The sequence below is a fragment of the Amblyomma mixtum genome, chromosome 3, assembly GCF_055824585.1.
Source record: "Amblyomma mixtum isolate Tamu chromosome 3, ASM5582458v1, whole genome shotgun sequence".
In the NCBI taxonomy this organism is placed as follows: Eukaryota; Metazoa; Arthropoda; class Arachnida; order Ixodida; family Ixodidae; genus Amblyomma; species Amblyomma mixtum.
The window spans coordinates 405,194,890-405,219,948 of NC_143014.1; the positions used below are offsets into that span (position 1 = coordinate 405,194,890).

Below are 25,059 nucleotides of genomic sequence, written 5' to 3' on the forward strand. Positions count from 1 at the left end.
TGATAAAAAAATGTGAAAATTTCGATGTTGCAAAAATGGCAAAGCACCCGCACAAAAAGGTTTAAGGCAATTGCATATTCTCCGCCTACGAAGAGTGGAAATTGTGATTTCGGAGCGAAATGTGACAGAACTTCGCGCTTGTAGCTTCTCATGACCACGTTCCCGATGGCCACCATCTTAGTTTTGTTTGAAAACTGGGCCCCTCCCCCACATCCTGGTATTCCTCACTACTGCGAAATATTACTGGAGTGTCCCCATTCTGCTGTTTTTTCAGGCCTCTACAACGACCTCCAAATAGCTGGCACACGCACTTCAAATGAGATTTTCTCAGCTTCATGATTTTTGCCATCGTGACTAGCCTTACGGAAGTTTTTATGTTTTTAACGTGCAATTTCAAATATTCTTATATCGTTGAAAGCAGAAAGAAGTAAACTGTGGAGCTATGCTTTTTTTTTTTGGCTGAGTCGAACATTATTATTTTGTGAACCATGTAACCTAACTATATTTCATAATTATGGTGCTTGGACATAACTGAACATTTTTATATGATGATGCACCTCAAAAACAGTATAATTAGCATAGCTCCAGATGGCAGGTCTTTGCCTACGGCTTCATTTCAATTGAAACCAAAAAATGTTGAAAGTGTCTTAATGACCCGTAAGAATTCAGGTAATTATGCTTCAATTATTTTCATATACTATGGGAACTACTGAGATACACTGAAACTAATTATATTTTTGAAAACAGGAAGAAACACATAAGCACACCCAATTTCATTATGATATTTTTTATAATTAAAATTTTCATTTCCAGTCCGTGTCTCTGGTTAACATAGTTACAATAGCCTTTATTGTTCCCACACTGCCCGCTTTTAGGCACTGCATTGAGAGTACGACTACAAGGTATTGGCCTCACAAAGAATGAACTCAAAGTACAGGCAAAATATGTAACCTGGCAGCACACAACCAGGCAGCACACAACCTTGGATTTTGCAGCTGACATGATTCAGGAAAGCAAAGCCCATGAAATAAATCCCCACAAAGACTCATAGCACAGACAACACAGCAGCCACCATCGTGCCCCTGAACTCAGTTTTCTTCACATCTCTTCTCCCATATAACACTTAAATGACTCTTAATCAACATAGCATGCCTCTCACATTCTGATATGGCCACACTGAATATGGAAATGAACAAAAATGGGCATTTGTCCGAATCCATGTAATTTAGCAATTAGTACACAAATTGCAGCCAAATAAAGCTGCATTATTTCTGCAGAACTTGCAACGAGATGTCACCCATGAACTGCCCAAGGAGACAAAGACGCAGTTCGTTTTTATTGCAAACTTTTGCCACAGGGTAACATTACAAGTAATGAGCTACTAGAAATAAAAATTACTACATCATGCATAGTTCCGTATGCACGAAAAGCATGCAGAACTAAGCGTTCACAAATGAAAAAAATTCACCTCTCTCAAGAAAGCAAAAATGCCTCTGTGTACACACTCAGTACTATCTTTTTTAGCCCGTGCCATCATACAGACAACTTGGCACAACCATTTCTTCTACTTTAAATTGAAAAGCTCATCCTGACCAAATCATGGAAAATGGCAGTGCGAAAGAAACGGGGATGAAGATGTAGAAACACGGGCGACAGGACAAGCGCTGAACTACCCGCTTAATTTTATTGAAAAACAATCCAGATCTTAAACGTTCGAGTGCATCACAAGTCAGGTTATTGATAAAACTATGAATGCGCATCTAGCAGCAACACAACATTCATTCTCATTATCACTGGAGGCTAGATACAGGCAACCACGTGAGGGCATACCTCTAAAAGCGGAAGAAACGACCAAAGCACGGGCAGAACGAGTCTTTACATCAGAGCAAAAGCAGAGACAGATTAACCACAAAAACAAACAAAAAAATCAACAACAAAAGAGCCAACAAGCAAAGGTCTAGTCATTTAGTTGCACAAAAGCAGTGTCAGGTGGAAAAGGAACTAAGTAAAACCACGAAAGAAATGTAATCATTGGATGGCGCCATCCTGAAAGGAGATTTGTCTTGGTGCTGGATGCACTTTCATGGTTGCATCGATAACCTGACTTGTGATGCACTCGAATGTTTAAGATGTGGCCCATTTTTTCAATAAAATTAAGCTGGTAGTGCAGCGCTTGTCCTGTCGCCCATGTTTCTACATCTTCATCCCCATTTCTTTCGCACTGCCACTTTCACTGATTTGGTCAGGATGAGCTTTCAAATTTAAAGTAGAAGAAATGGTTGTGCCAAGTTGTCTGCATGATGACACGGGCTGAAACAGAGTTTATTGAGTGTGTACACATAGGCGTTCTCGCTTTGTTGAGGGAGGTGCATCATTTTACATTTGTTAACGTTTAGTTCTGCATTCTTTTTGTGCATACAAAACTATGCATGATAGAGATACTTACGAGTTTAGAGCTCGGCAATAAATGTATTTTGTTGACGTGGCCACATTTACATGCTGCAGTGTACACTCAAGCTCTCAAGTAACACACCCTTTCCACTCCTCTCAATCCCAAGAGTACCGGCTTCCAGGATCCTGGATCACATTAAAGGCCTACTTGACCAAAATTTTGCAAACCATAAAAACGTTTTTTTCGTAGTACACCCCCGGATTATGTTAACCACAAAACATTACGTTACAGTTTCAAGCAGTTAAGTTGCCAACGGTACACAAAATTCGGAGTTTTCAATACCGAAACAGGAAAAATGGGCGTCATTACCACCCGCTGGAAGCGATGCATGTTTAAGACAGGAGTCCATACAGGTTCAGAGCGTCTGCTCGATGCAGCTCGTGCAAAGCACTGGTAGCGGTAGCGTGTACAGCACTTTGCTCAATAAATGGTAGTTATATATGGAAAAACATATATTAAATTACATAACTTGCATCATACATGGAATGAAACGCCCCAGAAAAAACTGGCAGTGGCTTAGCTCAGCTAGGCCAGGATATACACAGCAAAAGCAATTTTGTCTCCTGTCTCCTGACATTTCGGTAGCAACACGCCACCGTCGTTAAGCAGCTTGGCGGCGTCTCTTAGCGAGACGTTCCTCTCGTTTTTTGGACGTCTCGGCCGATCGCTTAGCTTTTCTCGTTTCATTATCATGCTGTTGGCCTGCCTTGCACCATGCGATGACTTCTGGATCGGAAGACTCAATGTCACGCAGCCTGTACTGCTGCCGTGACGAGCACGGCCGCTCTCCTTCTTCTATGGTGCGTGTCTAAGGAGCGAGCGCATCGCTTCCAGCTTATATCCCAGCTGCGCGGCGCAACTCTGCGCATGTGCAGTGCGGCACAGCGGCTGCGGCGCCATGGTTGCCATGGTACTGGTTGCCTTGGCAACGGCGCATGCGCAATAGCAGCCTTTGGCAGGCACCGCGAAATGCACTTCTGCTAGCCTAGCGTAGCTTTTGCTGCAAAAGTTTTAAATGTGTTCTATTTGCTGTGGTAGACTAGAAAACTCCTCGTTCAACCTCAGTGAAGATGATCGCGCCGCTATGCTAGTGAGCGTTGTTTGCCTGGTAGTATTCGATTACAGCTTGTGCAAAGTTTGGACACCGCGAAGGAAGGAGGCATGTTCAAATGGAGGCCAAGTAGAAAAAGTGCTTGTACTAATCAAGTCACTATTTTTGAGCGGGCCCGCATGCCAAAAGCACACATGCGCTATGCTATGTGTGCAATATGGTTATTGTCTTGATAAAAAAAAATGACCTGCCTTCTCCTTTCCCTTCTCATTTTTTATCCCCCGTAGAAAGGTATTTCTGCCTGTGCAAAAAAATTTGGAGCAGGTACAAGGTAAATCAATAAAAAACAGCTGGATGTCCAAAAAGGGAGCTCTAGAGAATTAAGCATAGTGTAAAGTGAAAGAATCTACCAGAAGCAAAATTTGTGTTAACGAAATAAATATATATTTTTCTCTACGAGGACTGTGGTGTCAATGCGGTGCTGATGGTGGGCTTGTTCATCTTTGTGCGCCTCGGCCAGGCAAGCTGCTGCGCGTTGCAAAATGCATACCGGTTACAAATGAGCATAGACTTATGCGCTGTGTTCATTAATGTATTTACAGAGAGCCATTTAAAGCCTGTGTACTGCAGGGATGAAAAAGTTATAATCTTCAACCACACAGCTAGGCAGAACGACATGGTTGCCGGACCCCAGCTGACCATACAGCCACCATGCAAATTGCTGGTAGGCAGTGTATCTGCATCGACTGAGTAATAATGCAGAACATATAATCAAAATTATTTGTTGCTCTCGGTTGAAAATAATGTCATTTAAATAACTTATGCGCTTCAGGTCGCTGAGGTTGTGGAAACGTGCCAGATGATAACACTAAAGCTTCTTGTATTTGACCTCAAGTATGAATGGCGTGAGGCAGTCAGTAAGAAAATTGGGTGTTTTCAGTAACGCACGTGTAGCCTTCCAGGATTCTGAGCTCGGCCTGCGAGTCTTCGCGGAAGCAGATACACTCGATGCCCGACTGCATTATTACGTTTCAGGTACAGCTGCACCTGAATTAAATGTGTGAATGTTTATTCCTTTTCAGATGAAGCAGACCTCTACTTAGACATCTGCCTGGTGTAAATAACGTGACATCAAAAAGACACTGCTCGATGAGCAAAGCCGTCTACTTTAGCTTCTGAACCAGCTAAGCTAGCTTGTGACTCTGATTAGAGACTCCTCGCAGCCTTCCTTCTCCCAATTATAGCCCTCTTGGTACGTGGCATGCTTTGCCAATTGGACCAGAAACACGTATGTGCTTTGATGATGTAGACCAGGAGAGGTCTACTGACAAAGCCCTGCCCATAAATGGGGTTAGCGTGAGAGAGAAGAGTCAGTCGCCTACTGTTAAATTTTTTTTTTAAAAAGAAGGGAATACACGTTAAAACTGGAGCTCCAGACAGTTGACACCATCTTTCGAGATCGGGTGTGAAGGACAGTGGCCGAGAGGTATACATGGTGCTTTCCGCATTCCTCGTATTCCTTTCCGCGGCCACGCACTTCGTCGACATGATGCCAGAGGTTAATTTTTCCCGGAGACCATCGAGATTCGCGGTGAAAACCGCCAGAAATGCGCCAGAAGAAGGACTTACAAAGGGCACTCACTCACTTCGGAACGCCTGAAACTGGAGAGCCGACGATGCCCGTGTCTCAATTGTACGTCATTTCTGGTCAGATTTGTTAATTGTCCAACACACCGCTAGGGGACTGCGTCGTCTGCTACAGAAGTATCTGAACGCTTATGACTGAAATACTAGACGCTTCACAGCCCTAATATTAAACATAAATATTGTTCATAACATGCACACTATATCGAGCGCAAAATTAGACATAGTCAACTTTCGGTCAAGTAGGCCTTTAACACACGTGGCAACCTCATCAGACAGCATCTTCACTGGTCAGACCAAAGACTTGGGTTACATTCTTTAGAGAGGTGTGACCAACAGTGTGTTCTCAGTAACAAAACACTTTCCCAACAGGAGGATTACAATAAAATACACCTATACTGACAACGTAATGCCTGAAGAATAGCCCTCACAAAACTACCCACGTCAAACCCATTTCAGGATCTCTGTAGTGCACACAACATACAAAAGTGTGAACAACGCTCCTTTTCTTAACTATGGCGGCTCACCTGAGGAAGTCCCGGAGCAAATCCTTGTCAAGAGGCACAGCAAACACATTTGCACCTTCCCCTGAAACAGCACACCTCTCAGTGAGAAGCTTCCAGAAGGCAGGCACCCTCACTAGAAGCACTGCCTTGTGGGCCTTCAGCACCAGGCCACCGGGAGAGTTGTCTGACAATGACTTGATGGTCACATCTGAGAAGAGGCCGTCTTCAAACAAGCTGCACAATAAGGCATCAACTATGTACTCAAAACCTGAAAACAATGATAAAGCACTGAAAACAATGATAAAGATTAGTGGTTGGCTAAAGATTAGTGGTTGGCAACTGAGACACAATGATGCCACAGTTGATGTAAGGAGCCATAGTAAACACTTCATAACACTAGATGTTTTCTAGCTTCCACAGAGAACTAACTGGATGGCCTAAATCAAACCTGACCACCACACTGACTGAGAAATGTTCTTATGTACTCAATATAAACAGACAACCAAAAGTTTACAGGTGTTCACACCCACTGCACATAATTAAGGTACCGTATTTTCCGGTGCACAAGACCCGGCTTTTTTTTCGAAAACCTTGCTGGTGCGTCCTATACAAGGGTGCGTCTTATATGCGAATTTTTCATTGTTTTTTGCGAGTTCAGAAATTACTCAGGTTCATTTTCAAGCTTTTCTTACCGAAAAAATATCACTAGCAATGATGCGGTTGTGGTTAATACTTCAATACGGGTACCACCGTGCGCAACTTTTTTTAGGTGAACTTTATCATGAAACGGCGGGGATGACAACTTCCGGGATCACAAACACACGACCGTTTCGGAGGCCCCAAGCAAAAGTAATGTGAAATGCCAAAAGATGACGACAATCACGCTTCTCGCCATTGTCAAGACAAGCCAAGACAAGCCGGCGTTCTTTTTTTAGCCACCCTTTGCAACTTTGTTTGCTCCGTGTACGTAGAGCGAAGAGAATGTTTCAGCCGCGTTGACTCCAGAAATGGGCGAACTTTTTGATAGCGCATCCGAAGGTGATGACTTCCAAGGTTTTAAGTAGAAATAAAATGTTCTTATGGACATATGGGAGAGTTTTCTAATTTTTTCTTCCTTTTTTTTCTAAAACATGGGCAGGAATGGCGTGAGTGTTGCCTTTTTTCACCACTTAGCGTTGCTTAAGAATTTCTCACAGGTACGGTGAATTTCGTGATGGTCGCACAAGCGTGTTTAATTGATCCTCACTAGCCTAACTGGGTAAACTGGGGTGCGTCTTATATACCAACTTTTTCAATGACAGCCTGCATATATGGCGGGTGCGTCTTACACAAGGGTGCGTCTCATACGCCGGAAAATACGGTATGCCAAACAGCCTGCATTTGGGCTATTCAGTTTGAAAGGGACACTGATGGCAAATCGAAGTTGGTCTGTATCGATAGGTTATCATGTTTTAGTAATAATGATGCTGATTTCACTGAAAACAGAGCTTTTATAAAACAGAAAAGGCCAATAAATGGTAAAGAAAGTGTGCTGCCGCCACAGGCTGCTTTCACAAACAAACTGATCAAACCAAGTGCTTTTCTTTTTCTGTTTGTGGATCTCCGAAGCTAGACCACATTGACATCAACTTTCAGCTGGCGATCACAGAGTTCCAAATGCACTCAACGACATCATCAACTTTGGGAGTGTGAATTAAGTGGTGGGAAAAAATGTTCCATTTTATAGCCCAAATTTCTCAGCAGTCAATACATCTTTTGCCACTTAATGAATGTCAATACAGCCACAAAGAGCCAAACCATCAAATTTTACAAATAAAAAATTGGACGGTGTTGGCCTCAGGGTCCCTTTTAGTAGGAGGCCACAGAGGAAGGAATGCAAAGGCTGACAACTGTGCAAATCTCGCCATTTCTGTACTCTCACTGGCCAATGCTGCCTGACAGAGACCAGCCATACACGTAATGCATACAAACCAAGCTGCCACTCAAACCATGGCACAGTTAGCTGCAACATGCAGCAGCAAAGATTGCGCTACCTCAGCATGTGGCTCTGTAGCTGCGCACGGATGCGGAGCTTGAGTTTCTCGTGCTCCTTGCCTCACTTGAGCAGGAAGCCTGGGCTCGGATGCAACGGGCTCCAAGCTGGGCTTCCCGCCGCCATGGGCGCATCGCAGCAGGTGCTTCACCCACTGCAATGCTCAGCCATTGGCCTGCACACAGAAAGCGCACCCCTTAGCAGACTGCAGTCTCATACGAATGGTGTTGAAACAAAATGAGACTTCTGACAAATTTGTCCACAAATTTCAGACTGTTCCGCAATTAAATGTGCGCCGCAGAATGCTTCTCTCAGCTAAATTGGTGAATTATTCGAGCTCAAATTTCAAACAGAAATGGCATTTGGTCAGCAGAATTGCTTTATGCCGGAGTTGTTTGGGGTACATGCCTGACTGAATTGATAACAAAAAGTCAAATAATCACATCGTCTGCAGCGACAACGAAACAAAACAAGCCGTTATCTGAGCGACTGCACCAGTGGCACCATCATATTTGTCAGCCGTAGAGATTTGGCAAAAGTGGGGTGCTTTTTGCGAGAGATTTGAAGACGCTCTTTCAACTGCTTTATAAATGATCACAAACAACTTACTTAGGCCAAAACCACTAAATTCAAAGTCTTTCATAAAGAAGAGTCTTCAAACCTCCTGCAAGCCCCCCACCCCCCTTGCCGAATCTCCACAGCCAACAAAGGAGACTGCACCACCAGTGCAATTGCCCAGATATCGGCTTGTTTTATTTCGTCACCGCCACACACGGTACAAATATCCAAATTTTTTTATTGATTCAGGCAAGTACCTCGAACAGATGTAGCATAAAACAATTCTTCTGACCAAAATGCTCTTTCTGTACGCAGATTTGAGCTCAAACAATTCACCAGTTTAGCTGAGAAGAGCATTCTACGAGGCGCGTTTAATTGTAAAATGCAGGGACTGAATTACAGCCGTGGTGCCTGAACTAGCCATTTTCTGTTCATCTAAAATGCAATAAGAAAAAGAGACAGTCTCCAATGGGCAAGTGATAAGGTACGCATGTTAACAAATAGTACAGACTGGTTGGTTGGTTTATGGGGTTTAACGTCCCAAAGCAACTAAGGCTATGAGAGACGCCGTAGTGGAGGGCTCCAGAAATTTCGACCACCTGGGGTTCTTTAATGTGCACTGACATCGCACAGTACACGGTCCTTTAGAATTTCTGCCCCAAAGAAATTCAACCGCCACGGCCGGGATCGAACCCGAGTCTTTCTGGTTAGCAGCCGAGCACCATAACCACTGAGCCACCGCGGCGGCAAATAGTACAGACTATATTGGCTGTAGCAGCTAAGGCACATCAATACCTAAACAAACAAAAGGTGTTCTGTAGAAATGACAGCAGGTGAATATTTTCGGACAGTATGTGTGGTACTGTTCTCAAGAACAGAAAAGTGCACAAAGACTAAGGTGGAGACAGAACAGGTACTATGAACACATTTCTGTGTGCTTTCATGTTCTCAGAAATGCAACTCCAACTTGCCCAATCAATAAGGCAATGCCAGTTAACATGCAGAAAGCCTTCTCACTCGTAATCACACTGAAAACTAAAGGGCAAGGATGGTGGCGAGGGGGGAGACAAAGAATAAGTAAAGGCAAAAAAAAAATTTTTGCCTTAACTTATTCCTTGTCTCCCCTCTCGCCACCACTCCTGCCCTTTATTTTTCAGCGCAGTTGCGAAGGCTTTGCGTACACGTGAGTGCTCACTTAAGAAATGCGAGCTTCAATATAGTTGTTGAAAGTTAGAGCTCGTCCCATCCACTTCTCTGCTGTGTCCTTGTGTTTTTGCACTTCCATACCTCGTAGTGAAAGCTGGCGTTGTGGCCCCTGAGAATACATGTAAACAAAAGTTTTTCAAAGCAGTTTTTCTGATTTCACAGGATGCCTATGATGTCATCCATTCATGAAGAAAAGCTGAGTACATCCTAGAACTTAATGCACAAGTATGAAATGTGATTTCAAAAGCAATATACCATTTCAAAACACTGCGATACGTGCATGTGGAAGTCATTCCCAGCTGGGGGTAGAGGGCAGCCCACAGACACACATGCAAATACTTCATGGAGTATTTTTCTCATTTCAGAGTACCCATGGAGACGGCTGTTCGTTAACAGTTGGCGAGTACTTTGAAGAAGAGAGTGACAAAGTATGCAATGTTAAGTCATTTCAAAGTAGTAATCTTTTTAAAACTCCACAATGAACATGAGCTGTAAAGCCATACACACCCACAAATGGCACTCTATCTGCTGGGTGTTTCTCCGAATGGCACAAGCTTCTCGTGGAGTCTGACATGCTGTCAACTGCGCTACATTGGCTCACAAATACAGTCGTTCAAACTAGCCAGCCTAGACAGCCCAGCACGAAGTTTTGCTATAGACAGCTCTACATGAAAAGTAGTTCTCAAACAGCAAGATAAGCGAACGCAAGCGATCCATGCACTGTAGCATGCGACAGCACAGATGACACCCCCAGCCACCTCCGCTAAACTCTAGCCTCCGCAGTTCATGAGCACCACTTACCTATAAGTTAGAAATTTATCATGATGTTAGTCTATAGAATTCTTTTGTTAACTCCACTTTCTCAGAAAATTGCTGCTTTCAAGCTTCCTTCATGCTTCAGCATTTATTCAAACTTCTCCATGGATGTCGTTCACCTGCTGCTTATTCATCAGTTTTGACAGTTTTGCTATAGCTCCATATCATCTTTAGGGTTCCGATGTACCATTGGCAGGAAAAGCAAGTGGACCAGACAAATGTCACTAAGGTTTTATTATAAGTCAGCTTAACACTGCACTCGAAAAATTCTGAGCACAGTAAGCGTGGCCTGCTACACTTAGCATCTAATGACAGAGAGAACTCATACTATGATGACCAGTTTCGAGAAATAAAACTAACTCTGTGTCAATGGTCTATCCACTTTTTCTGTCTATTGTACAGTCAGGCCAGAATGAAATGCAAACAGAGCATGTCAAGAAAACAAAATATTTTACCTGCCTACTTTCAGCTGAAGTGTACAACTAGCCTGATTCATGTGTCTGGGTAAAGGGCCTACTGAAATGCATAATCGAAAATAGGTTGTAAAGGAATATCTCGCTGCAAAGCAGGAATGTATGTCATATGCGTGTTCGCGTTTCATTCCGGCCTGACTGTACATGCTATCACATTCCCCAATATGATCCTACATGTTCTGTGACAGTTTGCTTGTGCCCAGCCTACTTACCTTACCTTCTACTTTACTAAACAAACTGAAATTTGGCAAGGTTGGTTTTCAGGCTAGAACTTTATCAAGCAGTTATATAACCAGAAAATTTATCCGGGAAGGGAGGGGGGACCATTGCTAATGAAGGGGAAGGGGGGCCTTATTTAACTGATGGCACCTTTCATGGCAGCAGAGGGCTGCTTGTTTGAGACGGTGATACCTGCTCGCATCTAAGTAAGGATGAAAAATGAACTTCTAGGCTCGAAGACTCTGTTCACAGCCTTGCTAGCGTGAAATTTAATCCGAAAAACTACACAGATCCAAAGTATCTGCCGTGAATATGTACACATTCCTCTAAAGTGTCTGACAGTGCCTCAGTAAAGTCCAAAAAATCGTGCAAGTCCGAATTATTGGTCCGAAATATCGGTTGGCTACTATAATCAAATTAGATGAAAATGACATTTTCAAATACTAGCTCAAATACGAATAGGAGCACCCACCGTTGCAAGCTGGCAGTTCTGTGCGGGGAAGAACAGGCACTCAGTTTTTCGTGGCTTCAGGAATTGCCGCAATCACCTTCGAAAAGGCGCTGAAACTTGGGAAGAGGTCTCCCCTTTTCTCTAGTCACGGCCACCTGAGTTGCCGTCCCTTCAATTATTAAGCTGCGCTGCTCTTGCGTGCAGTTTTCGACAAAATTTTATGTCACGAATTTTGGCTATATTGAAACCATTTCACAATTTTTTAACCTGTTTGTGATGTTTATAAGCCAATGAAAAGATGAAGTCAGGATAGCGAGACAATAAGGAGGTTCTGTGAGGACATTAAAGCAGCAATTAAGTAAAAAAGCATCACACTATAATTTTGGGTGCTTGACTGCAGAAGCAGGGAAGAAGCATGGGTGACCAGGGATTTTGAAAATGTGGCATGGATTTCAGAAGTGAATAGTTAAGAAAAGGAAATGGGTACACATAAACAAAACCAACTTCACACTGTACACCAAATAGCATCGTTCAAAGAGCAGAGCTGTCAGGGAAATGAGTGACTGGACAACCGTGTGACAACGAAACTGAACTCATGTGAGTTGTACAACATGAACTAGTGGGCGAGTTGGTCTGACATATCTAGTGAAGCAGCGCAACGGCACAGGGCCAAAGGGGAGAAACACAGCGCTGTGTTTGTCCCTTTCTTCCCTTTGGCCTTGTGCCGTTGCGCTGCTTCACTAGACTAGTCATGTGAGTTACTAATCCTGCACAAAGTTTGCACCAAAATAATCAAAACTGTCCCCAAAAGCCTTCGCTAGTAGCAGAAAGGCATTCAGAAAAACGTTTGCAACACCACACAACAGCTCGCAGCAGATCCTAACCTGATGAAAAGGTGTGCACATGCTACTACACACGAATTTTTCAACACAGTCGTGGGATAAAATGACAATTGATGCACTTGCAATGAGTAAAAGCACGAAAAAGCAAAGAATAAGCCACACAGAAGTGAAGGCAACGCTAAGTGCTTTTTTTTTTATCAATGGTATGGTCACAGTAGAACAGGTACAGCTGGATCGGAAAAATGAACAGCAGTACAACCTCGAAAACTGCAGTGAAATTAAGTGTACAGGATAACCTGGAGGTTCTCATGAAGCTGACAGCACAAAAAGGAACTGCAGAGCTTGGATTCATCAGGACCATGCCTCAGGTCACAGTGTTCGGCCTGTAAAGCACTCTCTGGCTAACAAGGGAACCCCGGTAATAGGTACCCATTTTACTAACCAGATTTAGCTCCATACAATTTTTGTCTACTTTGTAGGCCAAAATCTGTATTTACAAAAAAATTCTAAAACTCCAGATGAGGTAAAAAAAAAAACAAAATAGTGCTCTCAAATGAGCCAACACATGATGACCTCAACCACTACTTCCAAAAGCAAAAAATTCGTACTCAACAGCGTACCAAAAAAAGAGCTGAGTATACTGCAGGTGAGAACAATTAAGTTACAAGACTGCAAAAAGGGATATCAATTTGAGCAAACTGTTGCGATTTTTATGTTGTATAGACCAGATTTTTTTACCCTCGCACGCAGGCTGCGGGCGCGCTCCTACTCTCGACACCAGTCGCCATCTGTCGGCGCGCGCCGCGCGTAGAACGCATGTTTCCGTGTTCGCTTCTGCCGTTGTTGTGCTTCATCAGCTAACGTATGAGGGTGTGTGCTGTGCGTCACTACTCACACTTTCCCTCTTCCAGACAGCACTGCGGTTATCTTGCGCGCAGTTACTCGTTAACGGGACATCCGAGGGTAGTCGACCAGGTAGTGTACGGACTGGAAACCGGCACTTGTAAGCAGATTTCTGCGCTGTCGTGTCGTTTGATGTCGCCTTTTACGTGCGATATCATCTATGATAATTTTATGCATCAGAATGTAGATCTATTGATTTGACTCAGCGGAGTAGTAACTGGATAGGCGAGCTGCAGACTAGGTTGTCCCGACGGAGCGCGTGTTTTCGATCACCAGTACGTGTTCGGCATCCTTGCGCTGAGCTTGCTCTTGTTCCCATTAAACACATTTCATGCACAGGATTGTAAGCACGACCGCTACCGATTTCAGCTGCTTTTTCCGCACGCATGTCAGAGGGATCTGGGGGGTAAAGGTTTATCTATAGTATCTTTCTGCTGTTGGTATCTACACTAGTTTCGTTTGGTTTATTAAGGTTTTACGTCCCAAAGCAACTCAGGCTATGAGGGACGCCGTAGTGAAGGGTTCCGGAAATTTCGACCACCTGGGGTTCTTTAACGTGCACTGACATCGCACAGTACACGGGCCTCTAGAATTTCGCCTCCATCAAAATTCGGCCGCCGCGGCCGGGATCGAACCCGCGCCTTTTGGGCCAGAGCCGAGAGCCGTAACCACTGAGCCACCGCAGCGGAGCGGTATCTACCTTATTTATAGGGAAATACTATGCGCGATTTCATTACATTTTCCACACTTAGCCAAACGGCTTCGCAACGCTCTCACACGCGGCGAGAGCTCCTGAATAAAATAATGCGACTTCGGACCTCAGAGTTAGTGAAAGCTGGATTAGCTGCTCATATCTATTCAAGCTTGGATAAATTAAGCGAAAGTACGTTTTTATGCACCAGGTTGCATAAACCATGACAAAATTTGTTTTCTGTTGGCGCTGCGACTCAGTTGAGCTCACAGCGGTAATTTGTTGATAACTGGCGCGGCGACAAGAGTGAATGAGTGAAAACTTTATTAGCTCTAGATTCGGATTGTGTTCGGCGGTTTTGAGATGGCTTCGTCCATCTTGCTCAAAGGTCGGTTGCCCTTAGTCCAGGGCTCCGCTGGATGCTGCTGCCAGTTTTGCTCTCCGAATCAGACCTTCTTGGTCGACCCGACGATCGCTGGAGAGCACTCCCTCCCATTGCTCCGCACTCGGGTTTGTTATCACTGGTACCACGCTGGTATCACTGTATCACTGGTATCACTGGTACCAGTACATGGAGGACAACGAACTGTATCCCCACAGCATGTTCGGTTTCAGAGCAAAACTATCGACCCAAGATGTACTACTTCAAATCAAAGAAGAAGTACTTGGGAACGTCCCCAAGAGCGGAGAAAACATAATACTGGCATTGGACATCAAGGGGGCTTTTGACAATGTCGGCGACAAGAAGGCCCTGTTTGTGGAGGGGGGCTTTATGGCCGGCCGGCAGGAAGGAATAAGAGTGCATGGGAATTGGAACTGCATGCTAGCCGCACATCTAATGCTTGATATTGAACAAAAATTTTCTTTGCGGTGGAGCACCAAGACGGAATTCGATATAAGCACGAGCGCGTTCTAAGCGCCGGCACAATTAACCTGAATGTCAAACTAAATGTCATTAAAACGCGTCAATGTTATCGCTTTGATAACGTAAATACTTTCTGCAACACAGCCACGCAGCGGAAGTATGCTCGACAATGTTTTTTTAGCGCCCGAAGCGCGTCTATATGCAGGCGCGGCCGCGGAACTGCCGCAGCCCCGCAGTCCCCAAAGAAACGCCCGCACCGCGGCGCGCCAGTCGGTGCAAAATGGCCGCGCCCTGGAGAGGCTCAAAAATCTGGTCTATATGTCACGCAAATACACATCTGATTCCTGTTTTGCATTGTATATGTATTGAATTCATGCTACGCCATATTTTAATCCTCTGAAATTTTTCTAAGAATTTGGGTGACAAAATTCAGGCGATATTTTTTTAAATTCTGATATTCAAGTAGAAATAAGGTTATTCAGCAAAAAGTCACATAATAACAGTTTTTTGGGGTTTTGGGTAACTTTTCACAGTAAAAGACAAATACTATACTTTTTGCTCTTACTTTCCTAAACATGGAAGGTGCATAAAGGAGTAAAGACACCTAATTTTGGCGGCATGTTTTATTCTCTACAATGATGGGGAAGACACCACTATGCATGGATCACCTTGTGGTGTTCACCTATGACTACTAAATAATTTATAATCAAATTTTTCTGTGATGTTGTTTCAGTTTCAACAACTGAAAGATAGCTATGATGTCAAAGTGTGGTTATATGTGATGTCAGGCATGGAAAAACTGTGATATAATCACTGTGTCATTGTTTTAATTCACTACAGTACTGAAGCCAGCCTTCTTCAAGAACTGGAGTGGCAATGAATGTAGAAGCAGTGATTATATTGCAGTTTATTCATGCCTTACTTGACCTATAACCACATTTTGACGTCACAGTCATCGTTCAGGTGTTGAAACCTAAACCGAAAACAGCGTGAGAAATTTATTTGTACTCTAGGAGAATACCACATGGTAATTCATGTATAATAATGCCTTACGTAATATTACAAAGAAGAAAACTAGCACACAAAAGTAAGGTGTCTATACTCCTTTAAAAGACAAGCTACTATAAGTGATAATTATTGAGTGGGACATAATATGGTACATTTTTTGCTCATTACTTATATAAACGTGAAAGGTGCACTAAAACTGGTTGCCACATCAAATATTCCTTTTTATTTCCCCCATTTTTTACAATTTCCACTTCATTATGATGCCCTGAACAGCACTCTCGTGTCCGCACAAGACCTGCCTGCCTTTGTCGGTATACTGTGACAACATTCATTCAAGGTCACTTGACGCACACAAGAGCCTTGCAATAGGATGTTGTTAGTGTGGGTATTGCTTGACGCAGTGACAACAACTGGACGTCTGGTCAGTGCCCGTGTCTTGGCCTCTCTTGCCAGTGTTCTATGAAGCAATTACTTTGGTGTTTTCTTTTATGAATTATTTTCAAAACTGCTACCCATTATGCAAGGAAAATAAATTTGGAAAAGTATGCATTAAAGGCTCTCTAACACTGCATATGCCACATGAAGGAAAGTACAATTAGAGTAGCAGGAAAGAAACTGCTCATTAGTTTATGGTGTAGTAACCTCTGTCCTGCATTATTTCATGCGCACAAAGCAAATTACCCATATATGCTTAAGTTCACAATAATCAGTATCCTGGCAAATGCAAAAGACAGCACAATGACCAGGCCTAGTGAAAGGAAACTAACGTCAGTGATCACTAATAGCCTAATATTTGTCATTTCAGGCAACAATGGCCTCACAGCCAGTAAAAAGAAAAAAAGAAATGAACACAATGAATACAGGAAAGTACTTAATTAAGAAGTACCTATGGTAAAAAAAAGATATTTTTTCACATATCAATGAGGACACATATGCAAAATTCCATATCTGTCCTCACTCATTATTATAGAAAGCTTACAAATTATTCATGCACGCTCAGTTGAATGCCCCGGTACAACAGCATAATATCTGAAGTGTAGCTTGCACCTACACTGATGGCAATGCTGTCAAGTGACTATATTCTTGTCTATATATTACCTCACAACAAAATGAGATCCCCAAAGGTAAATGAAACATATCTTAGCACTCTTTTTCACGATGCCACTATGCACTTTTGCTCCTCCAATATTTGGCTACATGCTGTTATTACAGCCTCAAAACTGCAGCAAGGGCCACTCAGACAATGGACTACACCTGCACTTCGGGCAGTGACACGCTAAAATTTCCAATAGTATTGTGGTCGTGGACGCAATAGCAGTACATGCAGAGCAGCAATGAGAACTGAAGGAAACAACTTTCACATTCATTTCAGCAATTGCTGAGCATTTAAACTGGAAAAAATTGCAGGATAATCACTGAGAACCGAATCATAGTCTTGTGCATGGCATCTATTGCAGTTCAAGGTAATATACGCAAGAAATCATTAGAGTAACTGAAGCCCATTACACCCAGCTTACCACGTTTGACTCAGAACCCAAAAATGCCAATAACTTTTGTTGTCTACACTGGCAAAAAAACTAGAATCAAATTTCGTCATTATTATGAAAACCACTTTTCAAAATATTTTTCTTAAAGCGAAGTGTCAGCTGCCAGAAATGGCAGAAGACATGCTATAAAGGGCAGTCCGTGTAAAGAATTTATTAGGTTAATTTTCTCTTATAAACTGGACATCAAAACAGCTGCTGTACATCGGGTGTCCATGGGCCAATGCCAAGCAGTAGTTAACACCTTTTTCGCCAGGCACCCATTCTAGAACCATCAAAAATATCTGGAAAAATGAAGTTCAAGTGAAAAAGTTAGCCCTCAGAGCGAAGCAACCTAAAAATTTAAAACCTAAATACTACTACATTAGCAGATGACAGAAAGGACTTGAATTTCTGTACTGATTTATAAGTGGTTTGGTTAGATGTGTGCAGCTTTTTCACTTTTAGAAATTTAGAAATTGAATTAATTCTACATATATACGATAATATTCATAAATCTAGCATATTTTTACATTCTAGCACTGTAGGGGCCAGTAATGACGAAAGGCTGATAGTTTAACTATTCCATTTTATAACTATTCCATATTTCCATACGTAATACAGCCTTAATAAAGCCAGAGCACACATAAAGCAGCCATAACATATAAGTCTAGCACATTTCTTTGAATGTACGTTACTTCTACACAGAACATTCAACGTTCAGGCATTATTTTCCTGCTCCAGGGTCTAACTGAAAATTGGTTTTGGGGAAAGAAAAGGGTGCAATAACTGTCTAACTTCTCAGTGTATGCCTCCAATGCACCGTGAAGGCTAGAAGCTGAAAATGCCAGTATTATAAGGAAAGGCAAGTACAATTGCTGCGTCTTTCCAAACCATGCCACCCATCAAAAATAATAAAGGCCATTCAAAAAACAAAAAACAAATAGAGGCACCACAGGTGCAATGCAATAACTTTATTTCCCGCACAAGAAGTCATGCAATATGCCTCACTAAACTGCACTGCTTTACAAAAAAAAAATAAACAAGTGTTCGTGCTATGACAAAATATGATAAAATTTTGCAATATACTCAAACAAGCAAAACTATGCAGATATAAGATTTCATCACTGCTCAAGCAAGGTGAAAATCCTAATTGATCCATCTGGTTTAAGGAACAAGTTCACACTTTATATACTAACTGGAACCATTTAACAGGAATAAACTGGGAACTTCTTCCCTAGAACAGTTTTACCAGTCAGAATTCTCACCTAAGCAGGAGATTTTCAAAGCAACATCTTCTAGCAGCAGCAAAGAAAACAGCAGCGGAGAAAACACCAAACACAAAATCCACGCATAACTCCAAGAAAAGCGTGTTACGTGTTTATACACACCGCGCATACACGCCGCGGCAGGCAAAAGAGAGGGGCTTTGCTTTTCTTCTTTGGCTATTTGCTCCTTTAAAAGGCGTACGAATTGCAAACTTGAAGCCCAAGGCTGCAAGTTTGCAAAGAAACCAGTAGCCTTCAACATAGTCAAGACGGACAGGCAAGGGAGCTTTTATCTACTCACGATAGGAAACGCAACCGAAACCGACATACATCACGACGTCGTATAAACTATTTCATAGATCGGAGCGTAATTATCGTGGTCGACGATCAGTGTACAAGATTTTCTTCTTTTTTAGCACACCTCTGTCTTCCAGAGTATTGGAGCGTATTCTACGCTGGCAGAACGCGCTCCAAAAGATAACGCGCGCAAGAAATGCCACAACAAACCTAAGGGCCCAGCTGCAGTCGCGCGCCGGGCACTGCGCCGATTTTTGCTCTTTCCTTCACGCGGAGAGGGCGAAGCGGAACCGCACTGCCAAATCTGGCACCCTAGCGCCATGGCCTTGTTTGGAAATAGCTGCGAAAAAGGATGCGGAGGAGATTTCCTTCCTTGCCGGGGTGTGAGGGGCGAGGCGCGCCCGCCGGAGCACTGCAGCGAAGCCTACCCCATCTCGGGACATCTCGGGACAGCCACCCAACACATGCGGAGGAACCAACATGCCGCTAGTACGCGTGCGGACGTGTTAGCTCACACAAACGCTCGTGTACTAGTGCGCAGCGAGACTTTGGTCGCTCGCGTGTCAAACGCTCGACAAGCAACAGCTTTCACACCAGACGCGAACCCATGAGAGAAAGCCAGCGCTTAGCTTGGAGGATGATGGTTTATCTCAGAGCCGTCAAAAGCTGGCACCAGCGCAACAGCAGCAGCAAGCGCGGCACAAACGGCGCGGCATTTTGAGTAGCGTCTCTCTACGCGCTGGCGTCCGCGCGTTTTCACCAGCAGCGGGCCGTAATCAGTGGTACACAGTTAATGTAGCGGTACTTTACCTTTCTGGCGACTGCTGATGACAAACTCCACCACGGCTTACGACCGCCGAATTCACCCATTGTGAGCCCAGCCAGGCGCTGGCCCAGCGAGGCCCCAAGGGAGAGACTGAGAAGCAGAGAGCGAGAGAAGCGACGCGCGTTCTCTAGCGCCCTCTTTCGCATGTGGTAAAAAATGCATGTAGTTTTTGTTTCGGTTTCGGGCCTCAAATGCTTCCTTAGGGTATGTGCGCGTTTGTCCTTCGTTCACGGTTTTAGGTTGAAATACACTCTTGCACAAAGCAGACGCATGCCAGGAAGAGACGAAGCTGGTAATTACCAAATGAGTACTGTGGCTCTTAGAGAGTAAATGAGTGAGTCTGTACTGCCGTAAGATTGCCCGAAGCCCAGAGGTCGCCGCAGGAATTGAAATTAAGGGGGAGTGTTGAGGATAGAGGAGAAGCGCATGTTAGTTTTAATTTTTAATCGTGGCGTTCCTGTGTCGTGTAGGAATAGCAACGTTTATTGCTCCAACACTCATATCAAATATGACAAAGGGAAATCACTGCTGCGGCCTATAAATGAGGATCGTTTCCAGTTCCCTTCCCTAACTCTTCCAGAAGAGTTACAGTACCCCGACCGGGAACAGAACAAAACAATGGGTTGACAAAATGAAAAATTTGTTTACAAAGGATGACATAAATCTCAAAAGAAAGTTTTCGATTATATCGGAAAGTATAGGCGAGATAGAGATAGGTCGACAGTTCTTCATATCATCTTTTTAGCTCATCTGGGAAAAGTGCAGTGTGTGGAAAACCATTTCACATGAAAATCAGAACATCAGACAGTGCCTCGAAGTTCCTTTAGAGCAAATTTGCTCACAAGAAGTCAATACCAGGAGGTTTATTTCGCTTAAAGCTAATGATTATATCATGCAGTTCTTGTTTTGTAATTATGGCTAAAAAGGCGGACACAGAGTTTGATTCTTTAAAGTGTATTGGTATCTCTGACTGGAAGATACTTTCTCGGAGGCCAGGGCAAAAAAAAATGTACTAAACGTAACACCGACTTCGATGGAATCTCCCGGAAAGAAAGAAAGCGGGGAGGTGTATCCATAAGTTTTGCCACGAAGAAGAAATTTATTCAATTCTCGCCGTGCGAAACCCGACATGGTTTATGGGGACATAACCTCCCAAAGTGACTCAGGCTATGAGGAACACCGCAGTGAATGTCTCCTGAAATTTCGACCTCCTGGGGATCTTTAACGTACACAGCATCGTACAGTACACGAGCCTCTAGAACTTCGCCTCTATCGAAATTCGACCGCCGCGGCTGGGATTCAACCCGCGTCTTTCGGGTCAGCAGCCAAGCACCATAACCACTGAGCCATCGCGGCGGCGCGAAACACGCCAGTAAACTGCAAAACCTTGCCATAAAATTGGACTGCTTTAGAGGGAGAAAAAAAATTGAAATGAGCAATTCAACGTTCCAATAGAAAAATGAAAGGCGCAACAAATAGCCACAATGAACATTTTGCAGTGACACCAAAGGCAGCCCTTAATTAGTCGATATATAACTGCTTTAGGCTTTTACAAATACGCTTTAACGATACTATCGCGATCAAAAGTTTACGGGACGCCTGTTCACGGAAAAAAATCATTGTAGCTCTGCTTCGCGACGCAGTCGTGCGTTATTGTTACCAGCGGATAGAGCATCCAGTTCCCTTATACTTTACATATTTCAGGAGACCGGATTACGTGACTGCGCCGCAATAATTTTGGAACGAAAAGCGCCCCTTCTAGCATGCAAAGCTGAAGGTCAAATTACGCTTGGATTTGACCTCTAGCTGGAGGCTCGCCGCAGATATGGCTGTAACGTCACACCACGTGGCTAGTCGCCACTCAGACCGCTCGCTCTCGATAGTTGTGTCGCGTGTCTAACCACGTGATTCACTCTTGCTGAATTAAAGTCAACGCTCGCCGGTCACCGGGACGAGTTCCTCGAGGAGCCGGGTAGGTTCTAGTGATCCCTACGACAGAGAGCGTCACGAAACCGCGTTGGCTAGAGAAGTTGCGAAAGCGGGCTCGTGGATTTGATGAAACCGATGAAGAACGGGAGGTACGTTTGGAGAAGCAGCGGCACAGGCAACGCAACGGTCTCCCTGAGGCGCGCCAAGTACAGAAGCCGCGCTGGTCAGTAAGGAGAGCCGAACCTCGTTTATTGCCAAAGCTGGGTGCCTTTTTATAGGCATGCTTAACGTGAGGGAAGGGGGGAAGAGAGGGAGAGAGAGCGGCGATAACGGCTACCGCAAAGGAACGAAAGGGTGCGCGCCGGTGACGCGCGCGCAGCTAAATTCACTGAAGCATATGCCACAAATCGACACTTTTAATTGGGCTTGCAGCGAGTTGCGGGCGTACGCATGCTACAAACCGTAGCGTGCGCGCGCTACGGACACGTTGCGGGATGCGTTGACAAGATGGCGGCGCCCTGCTTGCCCACTTCGGAATAAATGCATGTCGCCTGAGGATTCTTCGACACGATAGCTCGCTCAAATGGTAGCAGTTCGCGTTTGTTTCACACACTCTCGCCTTCGCTTAGTATATGCGATAACTAGCCCCTGTTTTTCAGATAATTTGGCGATTTTCAAGCTCTTAGGCCTAACCATAGGACTATGGCCTAACTAAATGCAGTGTTTATTCCTCGCAGGAACGACACCTGGCGCAGCAGTTCTCTAGCTTATAGTCACTTGTCACATTTTTTTCGATTTGCATAGTTTTTCACCTTGGAATAAAAAAGGCTCGCAACGCACCCACCCTCGTTATCAGTAATTACGGATGAAAATTTCTTCAACCCAGCGTTGATGTGCTTTGACTTCTTGTCACTAGATGGCAATACTGTTTACACGCGCCCCATGGATACAGTGCACTAGAAGGGGGCAGTGGGCTTACTCACCCGCTCCTTTGACGCAGTCAGCGTCGCATCCGAGAGGTGGCGCCACAGGCAACTTCAATGGAAACTTTGCCTGGAGCTCTCATCTCCTGCTGGTTCTGTTTATTTCAGTTCAAGCCGTCGACAGACCTGTTGGCTTTAATTTTAAAACACTTGAGAGTCTTTGCATTTCTTTAGCAATCAGCGCATTTTTTTAGGCCACATGATATTTCCCACCTCAGTAACTTGCGTAAAAGTACGAGGGCAACTCCATCGGCTTGCTGCTTATCCTAACCGCGAGGCATTTTAACCAAATAAATCGTCGCCGACGGATTTTGCTTTTGCAGAAAGGGCCTTAAAATGTTCCAAATTATCAAGCAACTGTTAAAAAAATATATATATATATATATATATAGTAGAAATCTTGAATTAGAGTGTCAAAGATGAAATATACCGTTTCATATCGTGTTGCACTAACCGGGAATGATTTTGTATGAAGATTATGTCTGGTAGTCCACACGTGAATTAGAAAACAGTGCGCCCATACCTCCTAGCCAAGCTAAAAAAAAGCAGGCATGCTATGAGGTTGGTTTGCCAAAATTAAATTGCATATATAGCTTAAATATTTAATTGTTTCACATATATGTTGTTTCACATGTGACAGTATACTTCTGCATTTGTTACCAACCATGTAGTTACAATCGTGCCATGCTTGTCTACAGCAATGTAAGAGTAAATAAAATAAAGATAACAGGGATGTTTGTTGCTTACACGGAGCTTTTATTTCAATTAAGTGAAGTTCAACCCCCGGCCAATGAGTCACGCAGCACCTTATGTGCAACGGCTCAACTCGAGCTGTTTGGCCCTCGGCCGCTTTCCTGCCTTGTCGCTGTTAATTCCTTTCACATAGAAATGCATGCAGACGTGTGACAACATAAAAACTAATTATTTTTGCTGTGAGGGAAGGAGCATGGGAACTGCAACCGACCTTCTCGGAGAGCACTTCTGCATTGGAGGTAAACACGGCCGTGCAGTTTACGACATCGGCGTGACCGGGAAAACTGTTTGCTTCAGTATACTGATGACATTTCCAAAATGAAATAAAACTGATTTAAAACATCGCAATCGGAAGACGTACACGCTGGCTGGCATTTGTGACGGCTTGTTCGCGAAAGGACTTGCAAGTCCTTTCGCATGGTGATCGAAGCTGTTTTCCTGCGTATCAACTGCGTCCTCGGTGCGAGAAGACTGCACGGCCGCAGCATTATCGAACGGGCAGTGTCGGCTTCTTAGTAAGGTAGGTCGGGAAATTAGGAAGACTGGATGACACAGCATCGCCGCGCAGAATCGGCTCCACATGTGCTATCCTCCCCTCTTTGCTTTGGCTCCCTGATAACGCGGCTCGAAATGGAGCTCGCATACTGCGCTCGTGTCGTCCAGGGGCTCTGTGGAGGTTCTTCTCCCACTCTTGCCGCCTGTTTTCATCCTTCGGGACGCCAAAGAAAGAAAATTTCGGTTCACCCTTGACATGAACGTAGCTCGTTTGGCACCCGGACGCGTAATAGTGTTTTTGCCGATGTCGCGGCATAGCTCAGTCCCTGCAAAAGCACACTTATATCTTCTTGCTGTGCGCGACAAAAACACTGCACAAAAAAACCCACGCGACGACGTCCACCGCAAACAAACGCAGCGGCGCGGAGCTGAGGTAGCTGAGGGAAATGAGCGCGCGGGCCGCTGCTGCTACATTGAAGCCGACACCAGCGCCGCCGCTCGGCCTCTCGGAGAAGCACATATCGTCGACGTTCGCGGAGCCACCGCTCCGCATAGCATGTGCCGGCGAGTAAGCCCACTGCCCCCTTCTAGTACACTGTACCATGGAGGAAGGCATGCACGCGCCCCCTCTGCGCGCCCCTGAGGGACGCTAGGGCACGGCCAACTAAAAGTGTCGTGAAGGCTGCCACTACACAGAAGGGCAGCGGATGTTGCCATCTCCGCGGGCGTCGACATCGGCCACTGGTTCGGTTACTTTTCGCTCCGGCTTAGCTCAGCCGAGTTGAGCCAAAGCCATATTTTTTTTTCGCACAGTCGCGTCCCGTAAGCGTTTGATCTAGAGCAGGGGTTCTCAAACTGGGTTCCGCGGAACACAGGGGTTCCGCGGGCTGTCTTCTTGTGTTCCGCGAGAACACTCACCGGCTCTGACCCGGCAGCTGATATGAGACTGGCTCTGAGTGCTACTGAGCCACGCTTTGACTTGCTCTTAAAAGGGAAGCAGTACCACCCATCACATTAGTATTTGTATTAATCTGTGCAATAAACATTTAACTTTTGCAACTCTCTCTTTGCAAAAATGCACTCGACAACATTGCTGGTAAGTGAAAGCAGGGGGGGGGGGGGGTTCCCTGGAACTTATTGAAAGCTTTTGGGGTTCCTCCAAGCAAAAAAGTTTGAGAACCCCTGATCTAGAGTGTCTGGACGGGCGCGCCTCTGCTTTCAGGACGAGAACACCGCTCTCAAAAACGGCATGTTTAGTCCCGCTCCAC

General features: G+C 44.4%; 1 protein-coding gene across 1 annotated transcript in view; it reads right to left on the bottom strand.

Moving 5' to 3' along the window:
• Positions 1–19,698, bottom strand: part of LOC149357467 (uncharacterized) — a 49,502-nt gene extending 29,804 nt beyond the window's left edge. Inside the window, exons 1-3 of the mRNA XM_089584706.1 lie at positions 19,616–19,698; positions 7,687–7,860; positions 5,675–5,887 (exon numbers count right to left, since the gene is read on the bottom strand). Coding sequence (XP_089440832.1) covers positions 5,675–5,887; positions 7,687–7,694 — 221 coding nt within the window. The 5' untranslated portion in view covers positions 7,695–7,860; positions 19,616–19,698. The remainder of the gene's footprint in view (positions 1–5,674; positions 5,888–7,686; positions 7,861–19,615) is intronic.
• Positions 19,699–25,059: the final 5,361 nt, after the last annotated feature.